Here is a 27,442-nt window from a genome sequence, read left to right as displayed (position 1 = left end):
GAGGGTCAGTGCTGAGGGAGTGCCGCACTGTCAGAGGGTTAGTACTGAGGGAGTGCCGCACTGTCAGAGGGTCAGTACTGAGGGAGTGCCGCACTGTGGAGGGTCAGTACTGAGGGAGTGCCGCACTGTCAGAGGGTCAGTACTGAGGGAGTGCCGCACTGTCAGAGGGTCAGTACTGAGGGAGTGCCGCACTGTCAGGGTCAGTACTGAGGGAGTGCCGCACTGTCAGAGGGTCAGTACTGAGGGAGTGCTGCATTGTCAGAGGGTCAGTGCTGAGGGAGTGCCGCACTGTCAGAGGGTCAGTACTGAGAGAGTGCCGCACTGTCAGAGGGTCAGTACTGAGGGAGTGCCGCACTGTCAGAGGGTCAGTACTGAGGGAGTGCTGCACTGTCAGAGGGTCAGTACTGAGGGAGTGCTGCACTGTCAGAGGGTCAGTACTGAGGGAGTGCTGCACTGTCAGAGGGTCAGTACTGAGGGAGTGCTGCACTGTCAGAGGGTCAGTGCTGAGGGAGTGCTGCACTGTCAGAGGGTCAGTACTGAGGGAGCGCCGCACTGTCAGAGGGTCAGTACTGAGGGAGTGCCGCACTGTCAGAGGGTCAGTACTGAGGGAGTGCTGCACTGTCAGAGGGTCAGTACTGAGGGAGTGCCGCACTGTCAGAGGGTCAGTACTGAGGGAGTGCCGCACTGTCAGAGGGTCAGTACTGAGGGAGTGCCGCACTGTCAGAGGGTCAGTACTGAGGGAGTGCCGCACTGTCAGAGGGTCAGTGCTGAGGGAGCACGCACTGTTGCGTCTTCTGGGTTAAGATGTTAAAATGAGGTCCTATTTGCTCAAGTGAGTGTAGAGGATCCCAGGCACCATTCTAGAGAAGAGCAGGAAGAACAAATCTGTAAGCAGGTGGTAGAAAAATGCAGCAAGAGCAGGTTTGTCAGAGTGGGTGAGTTTCACTTGTCTGATATTGACTGGATGTCCGTAGAGCATGAGGCTCAGATCGGGCAGAATGTATTAGGGCCATCCAAGAGGCTTTCTTAAAACATTCTGTGGATAGTCTAACTCGAGATGGGGTGAAACTGGACCTGGTGTTGGCAAATCAGCGTGACCAGGTGACTGACCTTTCAGCAGCAGAGATTTATGGAAGCAATGATCACCGCCCCTTAAGTTTTAAGATAACTGTGAATAAGGAAATGTCAGGACCTTGTGGGAAGGTGCTGAATTGGGGGAGGGCAGATTGGGACAATATTTCACAGGAGCTGGGGAGAGTTAATTGGGAGCAGCTGATATCGACAAGTCCACATTTGACATGTGGGAGATGTTTAAAGACCTACTGATCAGTGTTCATAGAAACACAGAAACTAGCAGCAGGAGGAGGCCATTCAGCCCTTCGAACCTCCGCCGCCCCCATTCATTTTGATCATGGCTGATCATTGAATTCAATATCCTGATCCCCCCTTCCTCCCCCCAGCCTGTCTAACACTGTCAGAATTTTATAAGTTTCTATGAGATCCCCTCTCACTCTTCTAAACTCCATTGAATATAATCCTAACCAGCTTAGTTTCCCGTCATATGACAGACCTGCCATCCCAGGAATCAGCCTGGTAAACCTTCGCTGTGCTCCCTCTATAGCAAGGACATCCTTCCTCAGATAAGGACACTAAAACTGCACACAATACTCCAGGTGTGGCCTCACCAACGCCCTCTACAATTGCAGCAAAACATCCCTATCCCGATACTCAAATCCTCTCGCTATGAAGGCCCACGTACTGTTTGCCTTCTTTACTGCCTGCTGTACCTGCACGCTTATTCTCAGCGACTGATGCACGAGGACCCCAAGGTCTCGCTGAGTATCCGCCTCCCTCAATTTACACCCATTCAAGTAATAATCTGTCTTCCTATTATTGCTACCAAAGTGGAGAACCTCACACTTATCCACATTATCCTGCATCTGCCACACACTCAGCCTGTCCAAGTCACACTGAAACATCTCTGCATCCTCCTCACAGCTCACCCTCCCACCCAACTTTGTATCATCTGAAAATTTGGAGATATTACACCCAGTTCCCTCTTCCGAATCATTAATATGTTTTGACAAAGGGCCATCTGGACTCGAAGCGTCAGCTCTTTTCTCTCCTTACAGATGTTGCCAGACCTGCTGAGATTTTCCAGTGTTTTCTCTTTTGGTTTCATTAATATATAATGTGAACAGTTGGGGTCCTGGCACAGATCCCTGTGGAACCCACTAGTCACTGACTGCCAATCAGAAAAATATCTATTTATACCAACTCTTTGCTTCCTATCTGCTAACCAGCTTTCTATCCATCTCCAGACATTCCCTGCAATCCCATGTGCTTTAACTTTACACAGTAGTCTGTTATGTGAGATCTTGTCGAAAGTCTTCTGAAAGTCTAAATAATCCACTGGTTCTCCTCGGTCAACTCTACTAGTTACATCCTCAAAGAATTCCAATAGATTCGTCAAGCATGATTTCCCTGTTGTAAATTCATGCTGACTCTGATTCTACCACTGCCTTCCAAATGCTGAGTTATGAAACCCTTGATAATGGAGCAACTTCCCCAGTACCGACGTTAGGCTCACTGGTCTATAGTTCCCTGCTTTCTCTCTACCTCCCTTTTTGAATCGCGGGCTTACATTAGCTACTCTCCAATCTGGAGGAACCAGTCCAGAGTCCAAAGAAGTTTGGAAATAACCACCAATGGATCTACTTGATTAATTGGGCCAGTGGGCAAATGAATGACAGATGGAGTTTAATTTAGATAAATGCGAGGTGATGCAATTTGGTAGATTGAACCAGGGCAGGACTTACTCAGTTAATGATAGGGCGTTGGGGAGAGTTACAGAACAAAGAGATCTCGGGGTACATGTTCATAGCTCCTTGAAAGTGGAGTCACAGGTGGACAGAGTGGTGAAGAAGGCATTCAGCATGCTTGGTTTCATCGGTCAGAACATTGAATACAGGAGTTGGGACGTCTTACTGAAGTTGTACAAGACATTGGTAAGGCCACACTTGGAATACTGTGTGTAGTTCTGGTCACCCTATTATAGAAAGGATATTAAACTAGAAAGAGTGCAGAAAAGATTTACTGGGATGCTACTGGGACTTGATGGTTTGAGTTACAAGGAGACACTGGATAGACTGGGACTTTTTTCTCTGGAGCGTAGGAGGCTGAGGGGTGATCTTATAGAGGTCCACAAAATAATGAGGGGCACAGATCAGCTAGGTAGTCAATATCTTTTCCCAAAGTAGGGGAGTCTAAAACTAGAGGGCATAGGTTTAAGGTGAGAGGGGAGAGATACAAAAGTGTCCAGAGGGGCAATTTTTTCACACAGACAGTGGTGAGTGTCTGGGACAAGCTGCCAGAGGTAGTAGTAGAGGTTGGTACAATTTTGTCTTTTAAAAAGCATTTAGACAGTTACATGGGTAAGATGGGTATAGAGGGATATGGGCCAAATGCGGGCAATTGGGATTAGCTTAGGGGTTTAAAAAAAAGGGTGGCATGGACAAGTTAGACCGAAGGGCCTGTTTCCACGCTGTAAACCTCTATAGAAACATAGAAAAACTACAGCAAAACAGGCCCTTCGGCCCACAAGTTGTGCCAAACAAATCCCTACCTTCTAGACCTACCTATAACCCTCCATCCTATTCAGCTCCATGTACTCATCCAGGAGTCTCTTAAAAGACCCTATTGAGTTTGCCTCCACCACCACTGACGGCAGCCGATTCCACTCGCCCACCACCCTCTGTGTGAAAAACTTCCCCCTAACATCTCCCCTGTACCTACCCCCAGCACCTTAAACCTGTGTCCTATGACTCTACTATTTCCAGGGCCACTTCCTGAAGTGCTCTGGGATGAAGATTATCAGGACCTGGAGATTTATCCACCTTCGATCCCATCAATTTCCCCAAAACTATTTCTCAACTAATGCTAATTTTCTTCAGCTCCTCACTCAACTTGTTTCTCTCAGAACTTGTACATTATTCATGTCTTCCTTTGTGAAGACTGAAGCAAAGTACAAATTTAATTCCGCGGCCATTTCTTTATTCCCCGTTATAAATTCTCCCGTTTGTGAGGGACCTACATTCACTTTTGTCAATCTTTTTCTCTTTACATACCTATAGAAAGTTTTACAGTCAGTTTTTACGTTCCCCCCTAGCTTACTTTCATACTCTATTTCTCCCTTCTTAATCAATCCCTTGGAACATAGGAATGAGGAGTGAGAGTCAGCAACCAGCTCTTCGAGCCCACTCCGCCATTCTCTGGTCATGGCTGATCTCCATCTCATCCTAACTCCACTTCCCTGCCTTTTCCCCACCGCCCTTTCTCCCGCTTTTGATCAAATATGTAGCTATCTCTTTCTTGAATCCATTGATTGATTCTGTATCCACTGCATTCTGGGCCAGTGAGTTCCATAGATTCACAACCCTCTGAGAAGTAGCTTCTCATCTCAAAGAACAAAGAAAATTACAGCACAGGAACAGGCCCTTCGGCCCCTCCAAGCCTGCACCGACCATGCTGCCCGACTGAACTAAAACCCCCTACTCTTCCGGGGACCATATCCCTATATTCCCATCCTATTCATGTATTTGTCAAGATGCCCTTAAAAGTCACTACCGTATCCGCTTCCACTACCTCCCCGGCAACGGGTTCCAGGCACCCACCACCCTCTGTGTAAAAAATCTGCCTCGTACATCTCCTTTAAACCTTGCCCCTCGCACCTTAAACCTGTGCTCCCTAGTAATTGACTCTTCCACCCTGGGAAAAAGCTTCTGACTATCCACTCTGTCCATGCCTCTCATAATCTTGTAGACTTCTATCAGCTATCTCTATCTTAAACTTCCCTGCTCTTACTCTACAACTATGACCTCTCATCCTAGATGTTTCTAGAAGGGGAAAATTTGGTTAACGTTTACTTTATCAATCCATATCCACAGATCTCTAAAGGTTGCCAGTCAAGTGGATAGAGCTGTGAAGAAGGCCTATAGTGTGTTAGCTTTTATTAACAGGGGGTTGGAGTTTAAGAGCCGTGGGGTTATGCTGCAACTGTACAGGACCTTGGTGAGACCACATTTGGAATATTGTGTGCAGTTCTGGTCACCTCACTATAAGAAGGATGTGGAAGCGCTGGAAAGAGTGCAGAGGAGATTTACCAGGATGCTGCCTGGTTTGGAGGGTAGGTCATATGAGGAAAGGTTGAGGGAGCTAGGGCTGTTCTCTCTGGAGCGGAGGAGGCTGAGGGGAGACTTAATAGAGGTGTATAAAATGATGAAGGGGATAGATAGAGTGAACGTTCAAAGACTATTTCCTCGGGTGGATGGAGCTATTACAAGGGGGCATAACTATAGGGTTCGTGGTGGGAGATACAGGACGGATATCAGAGGTAGGTTCTTTACGCAGAGAGTGGTTGGGGTGTGGAATGGACTGCCTGCAGTGATAGTGGAGTCAGACACTTTAGAAACATTTAAGCGGTTATTGGATAGGCACATGGAGCACACCAGGATGATAGGGAGTGGGATAGCTTGATCTTGGTTTCAGATAAAGCTCGGCACAACATCGTGGGCCGAAGGGCCTGTTCTGTGCTGTACTGTTCTATGTTCTATGTTCAATCCGGTTGAGTATATTATAAACCACAGTCAATTCCTCCCTCATTCTTCTGTACTCCAGAGAGTACAAGCCCCAGCGACTGAACCGTTCCTATACAACAGCCCCTTCAAACCTGGAATCAATCTGGTGAACTCTTCTGAACCGTCTCCAGTGCCACCACACCCTTCCTCAAGGAAGGTCACCAAAACTGAACACAATACTCCCTGTGGTCTCACCAATGCCTTCTACAATTGTCGCAATGCTTCTCTACTTTTATACTCTAGACCCGAACTAAATGCCAAGTTTCCATTTGCCTTCCTTATAACATTCTGCACCTGCCTACCCACTTTCTGAGACTCGTGCACAAGGACACCCAGATCCCTCTGCACTGACGCCTTTTCAATCTGTTTCCCATTTAAATAGTAATTTACCCTTTTATTTTTCTGGCCAAAATGGGTGGCACAGTGGTTGGCACAGCTGTCTCACAGCACCAGGAGGGTTTGATTCCCGGCTTGGGTCACTGTGCAGAGTTTGCACGTTCTCCCTGTGTCTGCGTAGGTTTCCTCCGGGTGCTCCGGTTTCCTCCCACAGTGCGAAAGCCATGCTGGTTAGGGTGCATTGGCCGTGCTAAATTCTCCCTCAGTGTAACCGAACAGGTGCCGGAGTGTGGCGACTAGGGGATTTTCACAGTAACTTCATTGCAGTGTTAATGTAAGCCGACTTGTGACACTAATAAATAAACTTAAAACTTTAAAACCTTGCGTTTATGCAAATCTGCCAGATTCTGGTCCATTTCCCGAGCCTGTCAATATCCATTTGTAAACTTTTTATCTCCTCATCACAGCCTGCTGACCACCTATTTTTGTGTTGTCAGCAAATTTGTTACGCTCTGTCCCTGCTTGTAGATCATTGATATAGATTGTAAATAGTTGTGGTCCGAGAACTGAAGCCTGCGGGATCCCACTAGTTACAGATCGCCAACTGGAGAAGGGCCCATTTATCGCAACCCTCTGCTTTCTATCAGTCAGACAATCCTCAATCCAAGCCACCACTCCACCCCCAACCCCTTGGGATCGAAACCTCTGGATCAGTCTCTTGTGTGGCACCTTATCAAATGCCTTCTGGAAGTCCAGATAGATCACATCCACAGAATCCCCATTATCTACCTTGCTGCTTACATCCTCAAAGGACTCCAGCAGGTTTGTCAAGCAGGACTGGCCCTTCACAAAGCCGTACTGACGCTGGTGAACTGAGCGTTGCTTTTCCAGGTGCTCAGTCACCTCCTCCATAATGATTGATTCCAGCAACGTTCCCACCGCAGACGCCAAGCTGACTGGTTTATAGTTTCCCACTGTTCGCCCCTCTCCTTTCTTGAATAAGGGCGTCACATTAGCATGTTTCCAGTCCATTGGTACCTCTCCGGAATCCAGGGAATTTGGGAATATATCTAATGCATCCACTATCTCTGCTGGTACCATCAGGTCCCGGGACTTATCTACTTTTAAAACCTTGGTCCTCTTTTGCTGAATCTTAAACTGCTCCCAATCCTCAGCCTATTGCTTTTTCTTGCCAATTTGTATGCTTCTTCCTTGAATCTAATCCTATCTCTAATTTCCCGTGTATCTCAGAATCATTGAATCGTACAGCACAGAAGAGGCCCTTCAGCCTTCATTCAGATGTGTTTGTGGTATTTGTGTGTTTTTTTCACTTGCTGTAATAAGCTGGTTCTGAAATAAAAGTTGCTGTGATGCACGGCTGCCTCAGCTCGTGATTGATTCATTGGTTGTTTCTCAACCATTCCTGACAGAACAGGAATTAGAGCCAGAGTTCGGAACCCAGAACTCCCCGCCTACTGGCCCCGAGCAGCTGCATCATCCATCATCCCCTCCCTCCCAACCACCATCTCCGCCAGTGACGTTGGTGAGGCCACGCCTGGAGTATTGTGTGCAGTTTTGGTGTCCTTATCTGAGGAAGGATGTCCTTGCTATAGAGGGAGCACAGCGAAGGTTTACCAGGCTGATTCCTGGGATGGCAGGTCTGTCACATGAGGAGAGACTAAGTCAGTTAAATTCACAGGAGTTTAGAAGAGTGAGAGGGGATCTCATAGAAACTTATAAAATTCTAACAGGGTTAGACAGGGTAGATTCAGAAAGAATGTTCCCGATGGTGGGGCGGCACGGTAGCACAGTGGTTAGCACTGCTGCTTCACAGCTCCAGGGACCTGGGTTCGATTCCCGGCTCGGGTCACTGTCTGTGTGGAGTTTGCACACTCTCCTCGTGTCTGCGTGGGTTTCCTCCGGGTGCTCCGGTTTCCTCCCACAGTCCAAAGATGTGCGGGTTAGGTTGATTGGCCATGCTAAAATTGCCCCTCAGTGTCCAGGGATGCGTAGCTTAGCGGGATTAGTGGGTAAAATATGTAGGGATATGGGGGTAGGGCCTGGGTGGGATTGTGGTCGGTGCAGGCTCGATGGGCCAAATGGCCTCTTTCTGTACTGTAGGGTTTCTATGATTCTATGAGTCCAGAACTCGGGGTCATAGTTTGAGGATAAGGGGTAAACCTTTAGAACTGAGGTGAGGAGAGATTTCTTCACCCAGAGGGTGGTGAATGTGTGGAATTCACTCCCACAGAAAGTAGTTGAGGCCAAAACGTTGTCTGATTTCAGGAAGAAATTAGATTTCGCTCTTGGGGCGAAAGGGATCGAGGGATATGGAGGGAAGGGGGATCAGGATATTGAATTTGATGATCAACCATGATCATAATGAATGGCGGGGCAGGCTGGAAGGGCCGAATGGCCTCCTCCTGCTTCTAGTTTCTGTGTTTCTATGTATACAATTGCAGCAAAACATCCCAATCCCTCTATTCAAATCCTCTCACTATGAAGGCTCACTGTCATTGTCACCGTATTCATTCAACATATGCCCCATATTCCTCATTTACACCTTCGATCCATAAGATCATAGAATCCCTACAGTTCCAGGAGGCCATTCGACCCATCGAGTCTGCACCAGCTCTCTGAAAGACAAGCAGGTTTTGGAGTTGGAGTGTGGGCTGGAGCACAGTGGTGTATTCGTCACGTTGAGGGTTTCATGGAGAAGATGCTTTTTGAGGTGGTTTAAGGAAGTGCAGTCGGAAGAAGGGAGGCAGGCAGGTTGTCAGGAAAGCCCCAGACTGCACCTCACTCACCAACCATTGCCAAAGGGAAGCCGATTCCTCTGGGGAGCCCAGCCAGAGGCAGGTTCACCGCACTGTGAGAAGCTCAGCTGCACAGGGGGGGGAGGAAGAGTGGGAGCGCGATAGTGAGAGGGGTGTGGGCAGGCCTTTCTCAGGTTGCAGACATGACTCCAAGATGGTGCGTTATCGTCCTGGTGCCAGGGTCAAGGACACCCATAAGATCATAACAGGAACAGGAGTAGCCCCTCGAGCCTGCTCACAATTCAATACAAATACAGCTGAGCTACCATTCTTCTTGTCCACATTGCTGCCCTTTCTCTGTAACCCTCGATTCCCTCACTGATCAAATCTCTCTGTCTCAGCCTCACATTTATACAAGGACTCTGCTCCCACAGCTCTCTGTGGCAAGGAGTTCCAAAGAATCACAACCCTCTGAGAAGAAATTCCTCCTCATCTCAGTCTTAAATTGCTGCCCCTTTATTCTGAGACTGTGCCTCTGGCCCGAGACTCCCCCATGGGGGGAAACATCCTCTCAGCATTTACCCTGTCGAGCCCCTTAAGAATCCAAGGGGCGTGATCTTACCAGGGAGTTGGGAAATAGGCTAAAACGTAGGGCCTCCAGGGTGGCAATCTCTGGGCTGCTCCCAATGCCTCGGGCCAGTGAGGCTAGGAATAGGGTGTTAGTACAATTGAACACTTGGCTAAAGGACTGGTCCAGGAGGGAGGGCTTCATATTCCTGGATCACTGGGAAGTTTTCAAGAGACGATGGCACCTGTACAAGGAGGACGGGTCACAACTAAATTGGAAGGGCACGAATATCCTGGCTGGGAGTTTTGCTAGTGCAGTTCGGGGGGGTTTAAACTAATATGGCAGGGGGGTGGGGATCAAAACATTATGTCTACAAGTGTAGAGGCTGGGGACGAGCTTGGGGCTGGGACAAGGCTGGCAAAGAAGAAGAGCACTCTGGGGGAGGACGACCTCACTGGGCCTGGAGGTCTGGAGTGCTTATACTTCAATGCAAGGAGCGTAGCAGGTAAAACAGACGAACTTGGGGCCTTAATGCTTACGAGGAATTTGGATGTGGTTGCGGTGACAGAGACTTGGTTGAAAGAGGGACAGGACTGGCAGCTGAATATTCCGGGGTACAAGTGTTTTAGGCGAGACAGAGGAGGGGCCAAAAGAGGTGGGGGAGTAGAGTATTAGTTAGAGAGCATATTACAGCGGTGCAGAGGGAGGACAATTCAGAGGGGTCGTGTAACGAGTCACTGTGGGTGGAGCTCAGAAACAGGAAGGGCGCAGTCACTATGTTGGGGGTATACTACAGGCCCCCCAACAGCCCAAGGGAAGTGGAAGAACGGATATGTCAGGAGATAATGGATAGGTGCAGGAAAAATAGGGTTGTTGTAGTGGGAGACTTCAATTTCCCTGGTATAGACTGGAAATCGCTGAGAGCTGGGACTCTGAATGGGGAGGAATTTGTAAAATGCGTACAGGAAGGTTCTTTGGAACAATATGCAGATAGCCCGACTAGAGAGGGGGCTATACTGGACCGAGTACTGGGGAATGAGCCCGGTCAGGTCTTCAAAGTTTCGGTCGGGGAACATGTGGCAAATAGTGACCACAATTCTATTAGCTTTAGGATAGTGATGGAAAAGGATGAGTGGTGTCCCAAGGGTAAGGTGTTGGGTTGGGGGAAGGCTAGCTTTAGTGGGATTAGGCAGAAATTGGCAGCTGTTGATTGGGAGAGGCTGTTTGAGGGTAAATCCACATCTGGCATGTGGGAGTCTTTTAAGGAACAGTTGTTAGGGCTGCAGGATAGGCATGTGCCTGTAAAAAAGGATAGGAAGGGTAGGATTCGTGGACAACCAGGGAAATTGAGGGACTGGTCAAAAAGAAAAGAGTGGCGTATGTTAGGTCCAGGCAGCTAAAAACGGAGGGAGTTCTGGAGGAGTACAAAGAAAGTAGGAAAGAACTCAAACGGGGAATTAGAAGGGCAAAAAGGGGTCACGAAATGTCCTTGGCAGACAGGATTAAGGAGATTCCCAAGATATTTTATTCATACGTTAGGAACAAAAGGGTTGTCAGGGAAAAATATCGGACCTCTCAGGGACAAAAGTGGGGAATTATGCTTGGAGCCCAAAGAAGTAGGGGAGATCCTAAATGAATACTTTACATCGGTATTCACAAAGGAGAGGGATGTGTTGACTTGGGAGTGTCTCGGAGGGGAGTGTTGACCCATTAGAGAAAATCTCCATTACAAGGGAGGAAGTGTTAGGTTTTTTAGGGAATATAAAGACTGACAAATCCCCAGGGACAGATGGAATCTATCCAAGGCTGCTCAGGGAGACGAGAGATGAAATCGCTGGGCCTCTGACGCAAATCTTTGTCTCGTCACTGGATACAGGTGAGGTCCCAGAGGATTGGAGGATAGCTAATGTGGTCCCGTTATTTAAGAAGGGTAGGAAGGATAACCCGGGAAATTATAGGCCGGTGAGCTTGACGCCCGTGGTAGGGAAGTTGTTGGAGAGGATTCTTAGAGATAGGATGTGTGCGCATTTAGAAAGGAATAAACTCATTAACGATAGTCAGCATGGTTTTGTGAGAGGGAGGTCATGCCTCACTAACCTGGTGGAGTTTTTTGAAGAAGTGACCAGAATGGTTGACGAGGGAAGGGCCGTGGATGTCGTCTATATGGACTTTAGTAAAGCGTTTGACAAAGTCCCTTAAGGTAGGTTGGTGCAAAAGGTTGGATCTCATGGGATAAAGGGGGAGGTGGCTAGATGGGTGGAGAACTGGCTTGGTCACAGAAGACAGAGGGTGGTAGTGGAAGGGTCCTTTACCGGCTGGAGGCCTGTGACTAGTGGTGTTCCGCAGGGCTCTGTATTGGGACCTCTGCTGTTTGTGATTTATATAAATGATCTGGAAGAAGGTGTAACTGGGGTGATCAGTAAGTTTGCGGACGACACGAAAATGGCTGGACTTGCAGATAGTGAGGAACATTGTCAGAGGCTACAGAAGGATATAGATAGGCTGGAAATTTGGGCAAAGAAATGGCAGATGGAGTTCAATCCAGATAAATGCGAAGTGATGCATTTTGGTAGAACTAACGTAGGGGGGAGCTATACGATAAATGGCAGAACCATCAAGGGTGTAGATACGCGGAGGGACCTGGGTGTGCAAGGCCACAGATCCTTGAAGGTGACGTCACAGGTGGAGAAGGTAGTGAAGAAGGCATATGGCATGCTTGCCTTTATAGGACGGGGCATAGAGTATAAAAGTTGGGGTCTGATGTTGCAGATGTATAGAACGTTGGTTCGGCCGCATTTGGAATACTGCGTCCAGTTCTGGTCGCCACACTACCAGAAGGACGTGGAGGCTTTGGAGAGAGTACAGAGGAGGTTTACCAGGGTGTTGCCTGGTATGGAGGGGCTGAGTTATGAGGAGAGATTGGGTAAACTGGGGTTGTTCTCACTGGAAAGACGGAGGATGAGGGGAGACTTAATAGAGGTGTATAGAATTATGAAAGGCATAGATAGGGTGAACGGTGGGAAGCTTTTCCCCAGGTCGGTGGTGACGTTCACGAGGGGTCATAGGTTCAAGGTGAAGGGGGGGAGGTTTAACACAGATATCAGAAGGACATATTTTACACAGAGGGTGGTGGGGGCCTGGAATGCGCTGCCGGGCAAGGTGGTGGAGGCAGACACACTGGGAACGTTTAAGACTTATCTAGATAGCCACATGAACGGAGTGGGAATGGAGGGATACAAAAGAATGGTCTAGTTTGGCCCAGGGAGCGGCACGGGCTTGGAGGGCCGAAGGGCCTGTTCCTGTGCTGTATTGTTCTTTGTTCAAAAACTGGTAAAGTGTCAGAGTGAAAACCGGCGACTTTCTCTCCAACCGATCAGAGACAGCAACCCCCCCCCAACCGCACACCACCCCACCCAACCAATCAGAGCCCCCCACCGCACACCACCCCACCCCCCACCTAACCGATCAGAGCCAGCCCCCCCCCCCCGACCCAACCCCTCGCCCGTGATCAGAGCCAGCAGGATGGCCTCTCTCCCTGTGCGGTGCTGTTTACCGTGTCTCCCTGTGCGGTGCTGTTTGCCGTGTCTCCCTGTGCGGTGCTGTTTACCGTGTCTCCGTGTGCGGTGCTGTTTGCCGTGTCTCCCTGTGCGGTGCTGTTTACCGTGTCTCCCTGTGCGGTGCTGTTTCCCGTGTCTCCGTGTGCGGTGCTGTTTACCGTGTCTCCGTGTGCGGTGCTGTTTACCGTGTCTCCGTGTGCGGTGCTGTTTACCGTGTCTCCGTGTGCGGTGCTGTTTACCGTGTCTCCCTGTGCGGTGCTGTTCACCGTGTCACCGTGTGCGGTGCTGTTTACCGTGTCTCCGTGTGCGGTGCTGTTTACCGTGTCTCCGTGTGCGGTGCTGTTTACCATGTCTCCGTGTGCGGTGCTGTTTCCCGTGTCTCCGTGTGCGGTGCTGTTCACCGTGTCGCCGTGTGCGGTGCTGTTTACCGTGTCTCCGTGTGCAGTGCTGTTCACCGTGTCGCCGTGTGCGGTGCTGTTTACCGTGTCTCCGTGTGCGGTGCTGTTCACCGTGTCTCCCTGTGCGGTGCTGTTTACCGTGTCTCCGTGTGCGGTGCTGTTTACCGTGTCTCCGTGTGCGGTGCTGTTTACCGTGTCTCCGTGTGCGGTGCTGTTTACCGTGTCTCCGTGTGCGGTGCTGTATACCGTGTCTCCGTGTGCGGTGCTGTTCACCGTGTCTCCGTGTGCGGTGCTGTTCACCGTGTCTCCCTGTGCGGTGCTGTTTACCGTGTCTCCGTGTGCGGTGCTGTTTACCGTGTCTCCGTGTGCGGTTCTGTTTACCGTGTCTCCGTGTGCGGTGCTGTTCACCGTGTCTCCCTGTGCGGTGCTGTTTACCGTGTCTCCGTGTGCGGTGCTGTTTACCGTGTCTCCCTGTGCGGTGCTGTTTCCCGTGTCTCCGTGTGCGGTGCTGTTTCCCGTGTCTCCGTGTGCGGTGCTGTTTACCGTGTCTCCGTGTGCGGTGCTGTTTACCGTGTCTCCGTGTGCGGTGCTGTTTACCGTGTCTCCCTGTGCGGTGCTGTTCACCGTGACGCCGTGTGCGGTGCTGTTTCCCGTGTCTCCGTGTGCGGTGCTGTTTACCATGTCTCCGTGTGCGGTGCTGTTTCCCGTGTCTCCGTGTGCGGTGCTGTTCACCGTGTCGCCGTGTGCGGTGCTGTTTACCGTGTCTCCGTGTGCAGTGCTGTTCACCGTGTCGCCGTGTGCGGTGCTGTTTACCGTGTCTCCGTGTGCGGTGCTGTTCACCGTGTCTCCCTGTGCGGTGCTGTTTACCGTGTCTCCGTGTGCGGTGCTGTTTACCGTGTCTCCGTGTGCGGTGCTGTTTACCGTGTGTCCGTGTGCGGTGCTGTTTACCGTGTCTCCGTGTGCGGTGCTGTTCACCGTGTCTCCGTGTGCGGTGCTGTTCACCGTGTCTCCCTGTGCGGTGCTGTTTACCGTGTCTCCGTGTGCGGTGCTGTTTACCGTGTCTCCGTGTGCGGTGCTGTTTACCGTGTCTCCCTGTGCGGTGCTGTTTACCGTGTCTCCGTGTGCGGTGCTGTTTACCGTGTCTCCCTGTGCGGTGCTGTTTACCGTGTCTCCGTGTGCGGTGCTGTTTACCGTGTCTCCCTGTGCGGTGCTGTTTACCGTGTCTCCGTGTGCGGTGCTGTTTACCGTGTCTCCGTGTGCGGTGCTGTTTACCGTGTCTCCGTGTGCGGTGCTGTTTACCGTGTCTCCGTGTGCGGTGCTGTTTCCCGTGTCTCCGTGTGCGGTGCTGTTTACCATGTCTCCGTGTGCGGTGCTGTTTACCGTGTCTCCCTGTGCGGTGCTGTTTACCGTGTCTCCGTGTGCGGTGCTGTTTACCGTGTCTCCGTGTGCGCTGCTGTTTACCGTGTCTCCGTGTGCGGTGCTGTTTCCCGTGTCTCCGTGTGCGGTGCTGCTCACCGTGTCTCCGTGTGCGGTGCTGTTCACCGTGTCTCCCTGTGCGGTGCTGTTTACAGTGTCTCCGTGTGCGGTGCTGTTTAACGTGTCTCCGTGTGCGGTGCTGTTTACCGTGTCTCCGTGTGCGGTGCTGTTTACCGTGTCTCCGTGTGCGGTGCTGTTCATCGTGTCTCCGTGTGCGGTGCTGTTTCCCGTGTCTCCGTGTGCGGTGCTGTTTACCGTGTCTCCGTGTGCGGTGCTGTTTACCGTGTCTCCGTGTGCGGTGCTGTTTACCGTGTCTCCGTGTGCGCTGCTGTTTACCGTGTCTCCGTGTGCGGTGCTGTTTCCCGTGTCTCCGTGTGCAGTGCTGCTCACCGTGTCTCCGTGTGCGGTGCTGTTCACCGTGTCTCCCTGTGCGGTGCTGTTTACAGTGTCTCCGTGTGCGGTGCTGTTTAACGTGTCTCCGTGTGCGGTGCTGTTTACCGTGTCTCCGTGTGCGGTGCTGTTTACCGTGTCTCCGTGTGCGGTGCTGTTCATCGTGTCTCCGTGTGCGGTGCTGTTTCCCGTGTCTCCGTGTGCGGTGCTGTTTACCGTGTCTCCGTGTGCGGTGCTGTTTACCGTGTCTCCGTGTGCGGTGCTGTTTCCCGTGTCTCCCTGTGCGGTGCTGTTTACCGTGTCTCCGTGTACGGTGCTGTTTACCGTGTCTCCGTGTGCGGTGCTGTTTACCGTGTCTCCCTGTGCGGTGCTGTTTACCGTGTCTCTCTGTGCGGTGCTGTTTACCGTGTCTCCGTGTGCGGTGCTGTTTCCCGTGTCTCCGTGTGCGGTGCTGTTTACCGTGTCTCCGTGTGCGGTGCTGTTTACCAAGTCTCCCTGTGCGGTGCTGTTCACCGTGTCTCCGTGTGCGGTGCTGTTTCCCGTGTCTCCGTGTGCGGTGCTGTTTCCCGTGTCTCCGTGTGCGGTGCTTTTTACCGTGTCTCCCTGTGCGGTGCTGTTTACCGTGTCTCCGTGTGCGGTGCTGTTCACCGTGTCTCCCTGTGCGGTGCTGTTTACCGTGTCTCCGTGTGCGGTGCTGTTTACCGTGTCTCCGTGTGCGGTGCTGTTTACCGTGTGTCCGTGTGCGGTGCTGTTTACCGTGTCTCCGTGTGCGGTGCTGTTCACCGTGTCTCCGTGTGCGGTGCTGTTCACCGTGTCTCCCTGTGCGGTGCTGTTTACCGTGTCTCCGTGTGCGGTGCTGTTTACCGTGTCTCCGTGTGCGGTGCTGTTTACCGTGTCTCCCTGTGCGGTGCTGTTTACCGTGTCTCCGTGTGCGGTGCTGTTTACCGTGTCTCCCTGTGCGGTGCTGTTTACCGTGTCTCCGTGTGCGGTGCTGTTTACCGTGTCTCCCTGTGCGGTGCTGTTTACCGTGTCTCCGTGTGCGGTGCTGTTTACCGTGTCTCCGTGTGCGGTGCTGTTTACCGTGTCTCCGTGTGCGGTGCTGTTTACCGTGTCTCCGTGTGCGGTGCTGTTTCCCGTGTCTCCGTGTGCGGTGCTGTTTACCATGTCTCCGTGTGCGGTGCTGTTTACCGTGTCTCCGTGTGCGGTGCTGTTTACCGTGTCTCCGTGTGCGGTTCTGTTTACCGTGTCTCCGTGTGCGGTGCTGTTCACCGTGTCTCCCTGTGCGGTGCTGTTTACCGTGTCTCCGTGTGCGGTGCTGTTTACCGTGTCTCCCTGTGCGGTGCTGTTTCCCGTGTCTCCGTGTGCGGTGCTGTTTCCCGTGTCTCCGTGTGCGGTGCTGTTTACCGTGTCTCCGTGTGCGGTGCTGTTTACCGTGTCTCCGTGTGCGGTGCTGTTTACCGTGTCTCCCTGTGCGGTGCTGTTCACCGTGACGCCGTGTGCGGTGCTGTTTCCCGTGTCTCCGTGTGCGGTGCTGTTTACCATGTCTCCGTGTGCGGTGCTGTTTCCCGTGTCTCCGTGTGCGGTGCTGTTCACCGTGTCGCCGTGTGCGGTGCTGTTTACCGTGTCTCCGTGTGCAGTGCTGTTCACCGTGTCGCCGTGTGCGGTGCTGTTTACCGTGTCTCCGTGTGCGGTGCTGTTCACCGTGTCTCCCTGTGCGGTGCTGTTTACCGTGTCTCCGTGTGCGGTGCTGTTTACCGTGTCTCCGTGTGCGGTGCTGTTTACCGTGTGTCCGTGTGCGGTGCTGTTTACCGTGTCTCCGTGTGCGGTGCTGTTCACCGTGTCTCCGTGTGCGGTGCTGTTCACCGTGTCTCCCTGTGCGGTGCTGTTTACCGTGTCTCCGTGTGCGGTGCTGTTTACCGTGTCTCCGTGTGCGGTGCTGTTTACCGTGTCTCCCTGTGCGGTGCTGTTTACCGTGTCTCCGTGTGCGGTGCTGTTTACCGTGTCTCCCTGTGCGGTGCTGTTTACCGTGTCTCCGTGTGCGGTGCTGTTTACCGTGTCTCCCTGTGCGGTGCTGTTTACCGTGTCTCCGTGTGCGGTGCTGTTTACCGTGTCTCCGTGTGCGGTGCTGTTTACCGTGTCTCCGTGTGCGGTGCTGTTTACCGTGTCTCCGTGTGCGGTGCTGTTTCCCGTGTCTCCGTGTGCGGTGCTGTTTACCATGTCTCCGTGTGCGGTGCTGTTTACCGTGTCTCCCTGTGCGGTGCTGTTTACCGTGTCTCCGTGTGCGGTGCTGTTTACCGTGTCTCCGTGTGCGCTGCTGTTTACCGTGTCTCCGTGTGCGGTGCTGTTTCCCGTGTCTCCGTGTGCGGTGCTGCTCACCGTGTCTCCGTGTGCGGTGCTGTTCACCGTGTCTCCCTGTGCGGTGCTGTTTACAGTGTCTCCGTGTGCGGTGCTGTTTAACGTGTCTCCGTGTGCGGTGCTGTTTACCGTGTCTCCGTGTGCGGTGCTGTTTACCGTGTCTCCGTGTGCGGTGCTGTTCATCGTGTCTCCGTGTGCGGTGCTGTTTCCCGTGTCTCCGTGTGCGGTGCTGTTTACCGTGTCTCCGTGTGCGGTGCTGTTTACCGTGTCTCCGTGTGCGGTGCTGTTTACCGTGTCTCCGTGTGCGCTGCTGTTTACCGTGTCTCCGTGTGCGGTGCTGTTTCCCGTGTCTCCGTGTGCAGTGCTGCTCACCGTGTCTCCGTGTGCGGTGCTGTTCACCGTGTCTCCCTGTGCGGTGCTGTTTACAGTGTCTCCGTGTGCGGTGCTGTTTAACGTGTCTCCGTGTGCGGTGCTGTTTACCGTGTCTCCGTGTGCGGTGCTGTTTACCGTGTCTCCGTGTGCGGTGCTGTTCATCGTGTCTCCGTGTGCGGTGCTGTTTCCCGTGTCTCCGTGTGCGGTGCTGTTTACCGTGTCTCCGTGTGCGGTGCTGTTTACCGTGTCTCCGTGTGCGGTGCTGTTTCCCGTGTCTCCCTGTGCGGTGCTGTTTACCGTGTCTCCGTGTACGGTGCTGTTTACCGTGTCTCCGTGTGCGGTGCTGTTTACCGTGTCTCCCTGTGCGGTGCTGTTTACCGTGTCTCTCTGTGCGGTGCTGTTTACCGTGTCTCCGTGTGCGGTGCTGTTTCCCGTGTCTCCGTGTGCGGTGCTGTTTACCGTGTCTCCGTGTGCGGTGCTGTTTACCAAGTCTCCCTGTGCGGTGCTGTTCACCGTGTCTCCGTGTGCGGTGCTGTTTCCCGTGTCTCCGTGTGCGGTGCTGTTTCCCGTGTCTCCGTGTGCGGTGCTTTTTACCGTGTCTCCCTGTGCGGTGCTGTTTACCGTGTCTCCGTGTGCGGTGCTGTTCACCGTGTCTCCCTGTGCGGTGCTGTTTACCGTGTCTCCGTGTGCGGTGCTGTTTACCGTGTCTCCGTGTGCGGTGCTGTTTACCGTGTGTCCGTGTGCGGTGCTGTTTACCGTGTCTCCGTGTGCGGTGCTGTTCACCGTGTCTCCGTGTGCGGTGCTGTTCACCGTGTCTCCCTGTGCGGTGCTGTTTACCGTGTCTCCGTGTGCGGTGCTGTTTACCGTGTCTCCGTGTGCGGTGCTGTTTACCGTGTCTCCCTGTGCGGTGCTGTTTACCGTGTCTCCGTGTGCGGTGCTGTTTACCGTGTCTCCCTGTGCGGTGCTGTTTACCGTGTCTCCGTGTGCGCTGCTGTTTACCGTGTCTCCGTGTGCGGTGCTGTTTCCCGTGTCTCCGTGTGCAGTGCTGCTCACCGTGTCTCCGTGTGCGGTGCTGTTCACCGTGTCTCCCTGTGCGGTGCTGTTTACAGTGTCTCCGTGTGCGGTGCTGTTTAACGTGTCTCCGTGTGCGGTGCTGTTTACCGTGTCTCCGTGTGCGGTGCTGTTTACCGTGTCTCCGTGTGCGGTGCTGTTCATCGTGTCTCCGTGTGCGGTGCTGTTTCCCGTGTCTCCGTGTGCGGTGCTGTTTACCGTGTCTCCGTGTGCGGTGCTGTTTACCGTGTCTCCGTGTGCGGTGCTGTTTCCCGTGTCTCCCTGTGCGGTGCTGTTTACCGTGTCTCCGTGTACGGTGCTGTTTACCGTGTCTCCGTGTGCGGTGCTGTTTACCGTGTCTCCCTGTGCGGTGCTGTTTACCGTGTCTCTCTGTGCGGTGCTGTTTACCGTGTCTCCGTGTGCGGTGCTGTTTCCCGTGTCTCCGTGTGCGGTGCTGTTTACCGTGTCTCCGTGTGCGGTGCTGTTTACCAAGTCTCCCTGTGCGGTGCTGTTCACCGTGTCTCCGTGTGCGGTGCTGTTTCCCGTGTCTCCGTGTGCGGTGCTGTTTCCCGTGTCTCCGTGTGCGGTGCTTTTTACCGTGTCTCCCTGTGCGGTGCTGTTTACCGTGTCTCCGTGTGCGGTGCTGTTCACCGTGTCTCCCTGTGCGGTGCTGTTTACCGTGTCTCCGTGTGCGGTGCTGTTTACCGTGTCTCCGTGTGCGGTGCTGTTTACCGTGTGTCCGTGTGCGGTGCTGTTTACCGTGTCTCCGTGTGCGGTGCTGTTCACCGTGTCTCCGTGTGCGGTGCTGTTCACCGTGTCTCCCTGTGCGGTGCTGTTTACCGTGTCTCCGTGTGCGGTGCTGTTTACCGTGTCTCCGTGTGCGGTGCTGTTTACCGTGTCTCCCTGTGCGGTGCTGTTTACCGTGTCTCCGTGTGCGGTGCTGTTTACCGTGTCTCCCTGTGCGGTGCTGTTTACCGTGTCTCCGTGTGCGGTGCTGTTTACCGTGTCTCCCTGTGCGGTGCTGTTTACCGTGTCTCCGTGTGCGGTGCTGTTTACCGTGTCTCCGTGTGCGGTGCTGTTTACCGTGTCTCCGTGTGCGGTGCTGTTTACCGTGTCTCCGTGTGCGGTGCTGTTTCCCGTGTCTCCGTGTGCGGTGCTGTTTACCATGTCTCCGTGTGCGGTGCTGTTTACCGTGTCTCCGTGTGCGGTGCTGTTTACCGTGTCTCCGTGTGCGGTGCTGTTTACCGTGTCTCCGTGTGCGCTGCTGTTTACCGTGTCTCCGTGTGCGGTGCTGTTTCCCGTGTCTCCGTGTGCGGTGCTGCTCACCGTGTCTCCGTGTGCGGTGCTGTTCACCGTGTCTCCCTGTGCGGTGCTGTTTACAGTGTCTCCGTGTGCGGTGCTGTTTAACGTGTCTCCGTGTGCGGTGCTGTTTACCGTGTCTCCGTGTGCGGTGCTGTTTACCGTGTCTCCGTGTGCGGTGCTGTTCATCGTGTGTCCGTGTGCGGTGCTGTTTCCCGTGTCTCCGTGTGCGGTGCTGTTTACCGTGTCTCCGTGTGCGGTGCTGTTTACCGTGTCTCCGTGTGCGGTGCTGTTTACCGTGTCTCCGTGTGCGCTGCTGTTTACCGTGTCTCCGTGTGCGGTGCTGTTTCCCGTGTCTCCGTGTGCAGTGCTGCTCACCGTGTCTCCGTGTGCGGTGCTGTTCACCGTGTCTCCCTGTGCGGTGCTGTTTACAGTGTCTCCGTGTGCGGTGCTGTTTAACGTGTCTCCGTGTGCGGTGCTGTTTACCGTGTCTCCGTGTGCGGTGCTGTTTACCGTGTCTCCGTGTGCGGTGCTGTTCATCGTGTCTCCGTGTGCGGTGCTGTTTCCCGTGTCTCCGTGTGCGGTGCTGTTTACCGTGTCTCCGTGTGCGGTGCTGTTTACCGTGTCTCCGTGTGCGGTGCTGTTTCCCGTGTCTCCCTGTGCGGTGCTGTTTACCGTGTCTCCGTGTACGGTGCTGTTTACCGTGTCTCCGTGTGCGGTGCTGTTTACCGTGTCTCCCTGTGCGGTGCTGTTTACCGTGTCTCTCTGTGCGGTGCTGTTTACCGTGTCTCCGTGTGCGGTGCTGTTTCCCGTGTCTCCGTGTGCGGTGCTGTTTACCGTGTCTCCGTGTGCGGTGCTGTTTACCAAGTCTCCCTGTGCGGTGCTGTTCACCGTGTCTCCGTGTGCGGTGCTGTTTCCCGTGTCTCCGTGTGCGGTGCTGTTTCCCGTGTCTCCGTGTGCGGTGCTGTTTACCGTGTCTCCGTGTGCGGTGCTGTTTCCCGTGTCTCCGTGTGCGGTGCTGTTTACTGTGTCTCCGTGTGCAGTGCTGTTCACCGTGACTCCGTGTGCGGTGCTGTTTACCGTGTCTCCGTGTGCGGTGCTGTTCACCGTGTCTCCGTGTGCGGTGCTGTTTACCGTGTCTCCGTGTGCGGTGCTGTTTACCGTGTCTCCGTGTGCGGTGCTTTTTACCGTGTCTCCCTGTGCGGTGCTGTTTACCGTGTCTCCGTGTGCGGTGCTGTTTACCGTGTCTCCGTGTGCGGTGCTGTTTACCGTGTCTCCGTGTGCGGTGCTGTTTACCGTGTCTCCGTGTGCGGTGCTGTTTACCGTGTCTCCGTGTGCGGTGCTGTTTACCGTGTCTCCGTGTGCGGTGCTGTTTACCGTGTCTCCGTGTGCGGTGCTGTTTACCGTGTCTCCCTGTGCGGTGCTGTTTCCCGTGAAACCGTGTGCGGTGCTGTTTCCCGTGTCTCCGTGTTGCGGTGCTGTTTACCGTGTCTCCGTGTGCGGTGCTGTTTGCCGTGTCTCCGTGTGCGGTGCTGTTTACCGTGTCTCCGTGTGCGGTGCTGTTTACCGTGTCTCCGTGTGCGGTGCTGTTTACCGTGTCTCCGTGTGCGGTGCTGTTTACCGTGTCTCCCTGTGCGGTGCTGTTTACCGTGTCTCCGTGTGCGGTGCTGTTTACCGTGTCTCCGTGTGCGGTGCTGTTTCCCGTGTCTCCGTGTGCGGTGCTGTTTACCGTGTCTCCCTGTGCGGTGCTGTTCACCGTGTCTCCCTGTGCGGTGCTGTTCCCCGTGTCTCCGTGTGCGGTGCTGTTTACCGTGTCTCCCTGTGCGGTGCTGTTCACCGTGTCTCCCTGTGCGGTGCTGTTCACCGTGTCTCCGTGTGCGGTGCTGTTCACCGTGTCTCCGTGTGCGGTGCTGTTCACCGTGTCTCCGTGTGCGGTGCTGTTTACCGTGTCTCCGTGTGCGGTGCTGTTCACCGTGTCTCCGTGTGCGGTGCTGTTCACCGTGTCTCCATGTGCGGTGCTGTTTACCGTGTCTCCATGTGCGGTGCTGTTTACCGTGTCTCCGTGTGCGGTGCTGTTCACCGTGTCTCCGTGTGCAGTGCTGTTCACCGTGTCTCCGTGTGCGGTGCTGTTTACCGTGTCTCCGTGTGCGGTGCTGTTCACCGTGTCTCCGTGTGCGGTGCTGTTCACCGTGTACAACATATGCCCAGCGATCCCCGTCTCTGTTTATTTCACATGATTGTGGGATTTGAGCCTTGGATTCATTCCCCATCACTCAGTGCCCGCGCATCACTGTCTGCTAAAATACAGTGGGGTGGCTTGCTGCAGCAGTCCAGAGAGTCACTGAAACTTCACCACATTGCTGTGGCTCTGGACTCATGTCGGCCAGATCGAGTAAGGGCAGCAGATTTCTTTCCCTAAAGGACATTCGTGAAGCAGATGGGTTTTTCTGACAATCGGATCACTGTTACTGGGACTGGCTTTTCAAACCAGCTTTATAAATCCTGCAGGTTACTGGGCGTTTCCAAATCTGTCGAGTAACGTTCCCACAATGCCGCCCACACAGAGAAGGAATTTCAAACAGCAATGCTGCTGGAGACAGATGTTTGTGGCTGCCATGGTTTTACAGGTTGCATTCTTTTCCCAGAGGGTTTTGATTTTCCAGGCGTTTCTATGTGTGAGCTGATGTGGGGTAAGTGCAGTAGCAGGGCTAAGAGTGACCCCATTGCTTTGTGTTTAACACTCTCTCTGCACCCACCCTACAGGACGGCAGTGGAACACTGAGACGCAGTGGCTCCCTCGGTAAGATCCGTGATGTCCTCAAACGCAGCAGCGAGATGCTGGTGAAGAAGCTACAAGGAAATGGACCCCCAGAGCCGAAAAACCCCAGGTATGCCCTCAGGAGGGAGAGCACAGCGTCTCACTCCAACACTGCACACACCAGCCAGAATGTAAGGTCTCCGTCTCACAGGGGGAAGGAGAAGGCCTTGGAACACTGAGGAAGTTACTGCTACTCCCTGAGGCTGAATGTTAACCACCAAAACTGACCGTCCCTCTGAGACTGAGTGTCCCTCTCTCTCCCAGAGGAGCTGCTGCTGTCACAGGGTGACTGTCACTGAGTGAATGTCACTGAGTGAATGTCACTGAGTGAATGTCACTGAGTGAATGTCACTCTGGGCGGATGTTACTCTCTGGGCGGATGTTACTCTCTGAGCGGATGTTACTCTCTGGGCGGATGTTACTCTCTGCGCGGATGTTACTCTCTGAGCGGATGTTTCTCTCTGGGCGGATGTTACTCTCTGGGCGGATGTTACTCTCTGGGCGGATGTTACTCTCTGGGCGGATGTTACTCTCTGGGCGGATGTTACTCTCTGAGCGGATGTTACTCTCTGGGCGGATGTTACTCTCTGGGCGGATGTTACTCTCTGAGCGGATGTTACTCTCTGGGCGGATGTTACTCTCTGGGCGGATGTTACTCTCTGGGCGGATGTTACTCTCTGAGCGGATGTTACTCTCTGAGCGGATGTTACTCTCTGAGCGGATGTTACTCTCTGGGCGGATGTTACTCTCTGAGCGGATGTTACTCTCTGGGCGGATGGTACTCTCTGGGCGGATGTTACTCTCTGAGCGGATGTTACTCTCTGAGCGGAAGGTACTCTCTGAGCGGATGTTACTCTCTGGGCGGATGTTACTCTCTGGGCGGATGTTACTCTCTCGGCGGATGTTACTCTCTGGGCGGATGTTACTCTCTGAGCGGATGTTACTCTCTGAGCGGATGTTACTCTCTGGGCGGATGTTACTCTCTGGGCGGATGTTACTCTCTGAGCTGATGTTACTCTCTGGGCGGATGTTACTCTCTGAGCGGATGTTACTCTCTGAGTGGATGTTACTCTCTGAGCGGATGTTACTCTCTGAGCGGATGTTTCTCTCTGGGCGGATGTTTCTCTCTGGGCGGATGTTACTCTCTGGGCGGATGTTACTCTCTGGGCGGATGTTACTCTCTGGGCGGATGGTACTCTCTGAGCCGATGTTACTCTCTGAGCGGATGTTACTCTCTGAGCGGATGTTACTCTCTGAGCGGATGTTACTCTCTGAGCGGATGGTACTCTCTGGGAAGATGTTACTCTCTGGGCGGATGTTACTCTCTGGGCGGATGTTACTCTCTGGGAGGATGGTACTCTCTGGGAGGATGGTACTCTCTGGGAGGATGGTACTCTCTGGGCGGATGTTACTCTCTGGGCGGATGTTACTCTCTGGGCGGCTGTTACTCTCTGGGAGGATGGTACTCTCTGAGCGGATGTTACTCTCTGGGCGGATGTTACTCTCTGAGCGGATGTTACTCTCTGAGCGGATGTTACTCTCTGAGCGGATGGTACTCTCTGGGAAGATGTTACTCTCTGGGCGGATGTTACTCTCTGGGCGGATGTTACTCTCTGGGAGGATGGTACTCTCTGGGAAGATGTTACTGTCTGGGAGGATGTTACTCTCTGGGCGAATGTAACTCTCTGAGCGGATGTTACTCTCTGGGCGGATGTTACTCTCTGGGCGGATGTTACTCTCTGGGAAGATGTTACTCTCTGGGCGGATGGTACTCTCTGGGCGGATGTTACTCTCTGAGCGGATGTTACTCTCTGGGCGGATGTTACTCTCTGAGCGGATGTTACTCTCTGAGCGGATGGTACTCTCTGGGCGGATGTTACTCTCTGAGCGGATGGTACTCTCTGAGCGGATGTTACTCTCTGAGCGGATGGTACTCTCTGGGCGGATGTTACTCTCTGAGCGGATGGTACTCTCTGGGCGGATGTTACTCTCTGGGCGGATGTTACTCTCTGAGCGGATGTTACTCTCTGAGCGGATGTTACTCTCTGGGCGGATGTTACTATCTGAGCGGATGTTACTCTCTGGGAGGGTGTTACTCTCTGGGAGGATGTTACTCTCTGGGAGGATGTTACTCTCTGAGCGGATGGGACTCTCTGGGCGGATGTTACTCTCTGGGCGGAAGTTACTCTCTGGGCGGATGTTACTCTCTGGGCGGATGTTACTCTCTGGGCGGATCTTACTCTCTGGGCGGATGTTACTCTCTGAGCGGACGGTACTCTCTGAGCGGACGTTACTCTCTGAGCGGACGTTACTCTCTGAGCGGATGGTACTCTCTGGGAGGATGTTACTCTCTGGGAGGATGTTACTCTCTCGGCGGATGTTACTCTCTGGGAGAATGTTACTCTCTGAGCGGATGTTACTCTCTGAGCGGATGGTACTCTCTGAGCGGATGTTACTCTCTGAGCGGATGTTACTCTCTGAGAGGATGTTACTCTCTGGGCGGATGTTACTCTCTGGGCGGATATTACTCTCTGAGCGGATGTTACTCTCTGAGCGGATGTTACTGTCTGAGCGGATGTTACACTCTGAGCGGATGGTCCTCTCTGAGCGGATGTTACTCTCTGGGCGGATGTTACTCTCTGGGCGGATGTTACTCTCTGAGCGGATGTTACTCTCTGAGCGGATGTTACTCTCTGGGCGGATGTTACTCTCTGGGCGGATGGTACTCTCTGAGCGGATGTTACTCTCTGGGCGAATGTTATTCTCTGGGCGGATGTTACTCTCTGAGCGGATGTTACTCTCTGAGCGGATGTTACTCTCTGAGCGGATGTTACTCTCTGAGCGGATGTTACTCTCTGGGCGGCTCTTTCTCTCTGAGCGGATGTTACTCTCTGAGCGGATGTTACTCTCTGGGAGGATGTTACTCTCTGGGAGGATGTTACTCTCTGAGCGGATGTTACTCTCTGGGCGGATGTTACTCTCTGAGCGGATGTTACTCTCTGGGCGGATGTTACTCTCTGGGCGGATGTTACTCTCTGGGCGGATGTTACACTCTGGGCGGATGTTACTCTCTGGGCGGATGTTACTCTCTGAGCGGATGTTACTCTCTGGGAGGATGTTACTCTCTGGGCGGATGTTACTCTCTGGGCGGATGTTACTCTCTGAGCGGATGTTACTCTCTGGGCGGATGTTACTCTCTGGGCGGATGTTACTCTCTGAGCGGATGTTACTCTTTGGGCGGATGTTACTCTCTGGGCGGATGTTACTCTCTGAGCGGATGTTACTCTCTGAGCGGATGTTACTCTCTGGGCGGATGTTACTCTCTGGGCGGATGTTACTCTCTGGGAGGATGTTACTCTCTGGGAGGATGTTACTCTCTCGGCGGATGTTACTCTCTGGGAGGATGTTACTCTCTGAGCGGATGTTACTCTCTGAGCGGATGGTACTCTCTGAGCGGATGTTACTCTCTGAGCGGATGTTACTCTCTGAGCGGATGTTACTCTCTGGGCGGATGTTACTCTCTGGGCGGATATTACTCTCTGAGCGGATGTTACTCTCTGGGCGGATGTTACTCTCTGGGCGGATGTTACTTCTGAGCGGATGTTACTCTCTGGGCGGATGTTACTCCCTGGGCGGATGTTATTCTCTGGGCGGATGTTACTCTCTGAGCGGATGTTACTCTCTGAGCGGATGTTACTCTCTGAGCGGATGTTACTCTCTGAGCGGATGTTACTCTCTGGGCGGCTGTTACTCTCTGAGCGGATGTTACTCTCTGAGCGGATGTTACTCTCTGGGCGGATGGTACTCTCTGGGCGGATGTTACTCTCTGAGCGGATGTTACTCTCTGAGCGGATGTTACTCTCTGGGCGAATGTTACTCTCTGGGAAGATGTTACTCTCTGGGCGGATGTTACTCTCTGAGCGGATGTTACTCTCTGAGCGGATGTTACTCTCTGAGCGGATGTTACTGTCTGAGCGGATGTTACACTCTGAGCGGATGGTACTCTCTGAGCGGATGTTACTCTCTGAGCGGATGTTACTCTCTGGGCGGATGTTACTCTCTGGGCGGATGGTACTCTCTGAGCGGATGTTACTCTCTGGGCGAATGTTATTCTCTGGGCGGATGTTACTCTCTGAGCGGATGTTACTCTCTGAGCGGATGTTACTCTCTGAGCGGATGTTACTCTCTGGGCGGCTCTTTCTCTCTGAGCGGATGTTACTCTCTGAGCGGATGTTACTCTCTGGGAGGATGTTACTCTCTGGGCGGATGTTACTCTCTGGGCGGATGTTACTCTCTGAGCGGATGTTACTCTCTGGGCGGATGTTACTCTCTGGGCGGATGTTTCTCTCTGGGCGGATGTTTCTCTCTGGGCGGATGTTACTCTCTGGGCGGATGTTACTCTCTGGGAAGATGTTACTGTCTGGGAGGATG

The 27,442-nt window shown here is 53.3% G+C and overlaps 1 protein-coding gene across 1 annotated transcript in view; it reads left to right on the top strand.

The window, feature by feature from the left end:
- Positions 1–27,442, top strand: part of LOC144487332 (kinesin light chain 2-like) — an 89,304-nt gene that overhangs the window by 44,016 nt on the left and 17,846 nt on the right. The window contains exon 5 of the mRNA XM_078205410.1: positions 22,957–23,081. Coding sequence (XP_078061536.1) covers positions 22,957–23,081 — 125 coding nt within the window. The remainder of the gene's footprint in view (positions 1–22,956; positions 23,082–27,442) is intronic.

The sequence above is a fragment of the Mustelus asterias genome, unplaced genomic scaffold (genome assembly GCF_964213995.1).
Source record: "Mustelus asterias unplaced genomic scaffold, sMusAst1.hap1.1 HAP1_SCAFFOLD_737, whole genome shotgun sequence".
Taxonomy (NCBI): domain Eukaryota; kingdom Metazoa; phylum Chordata; class Chondrichthyes; order Carcharhiniformes; family Triakidae; genus Mustelus; species Mustelus asterias.
This window is presented reverse-complemented; position numbering and strand designations above follow the sequence as displayed.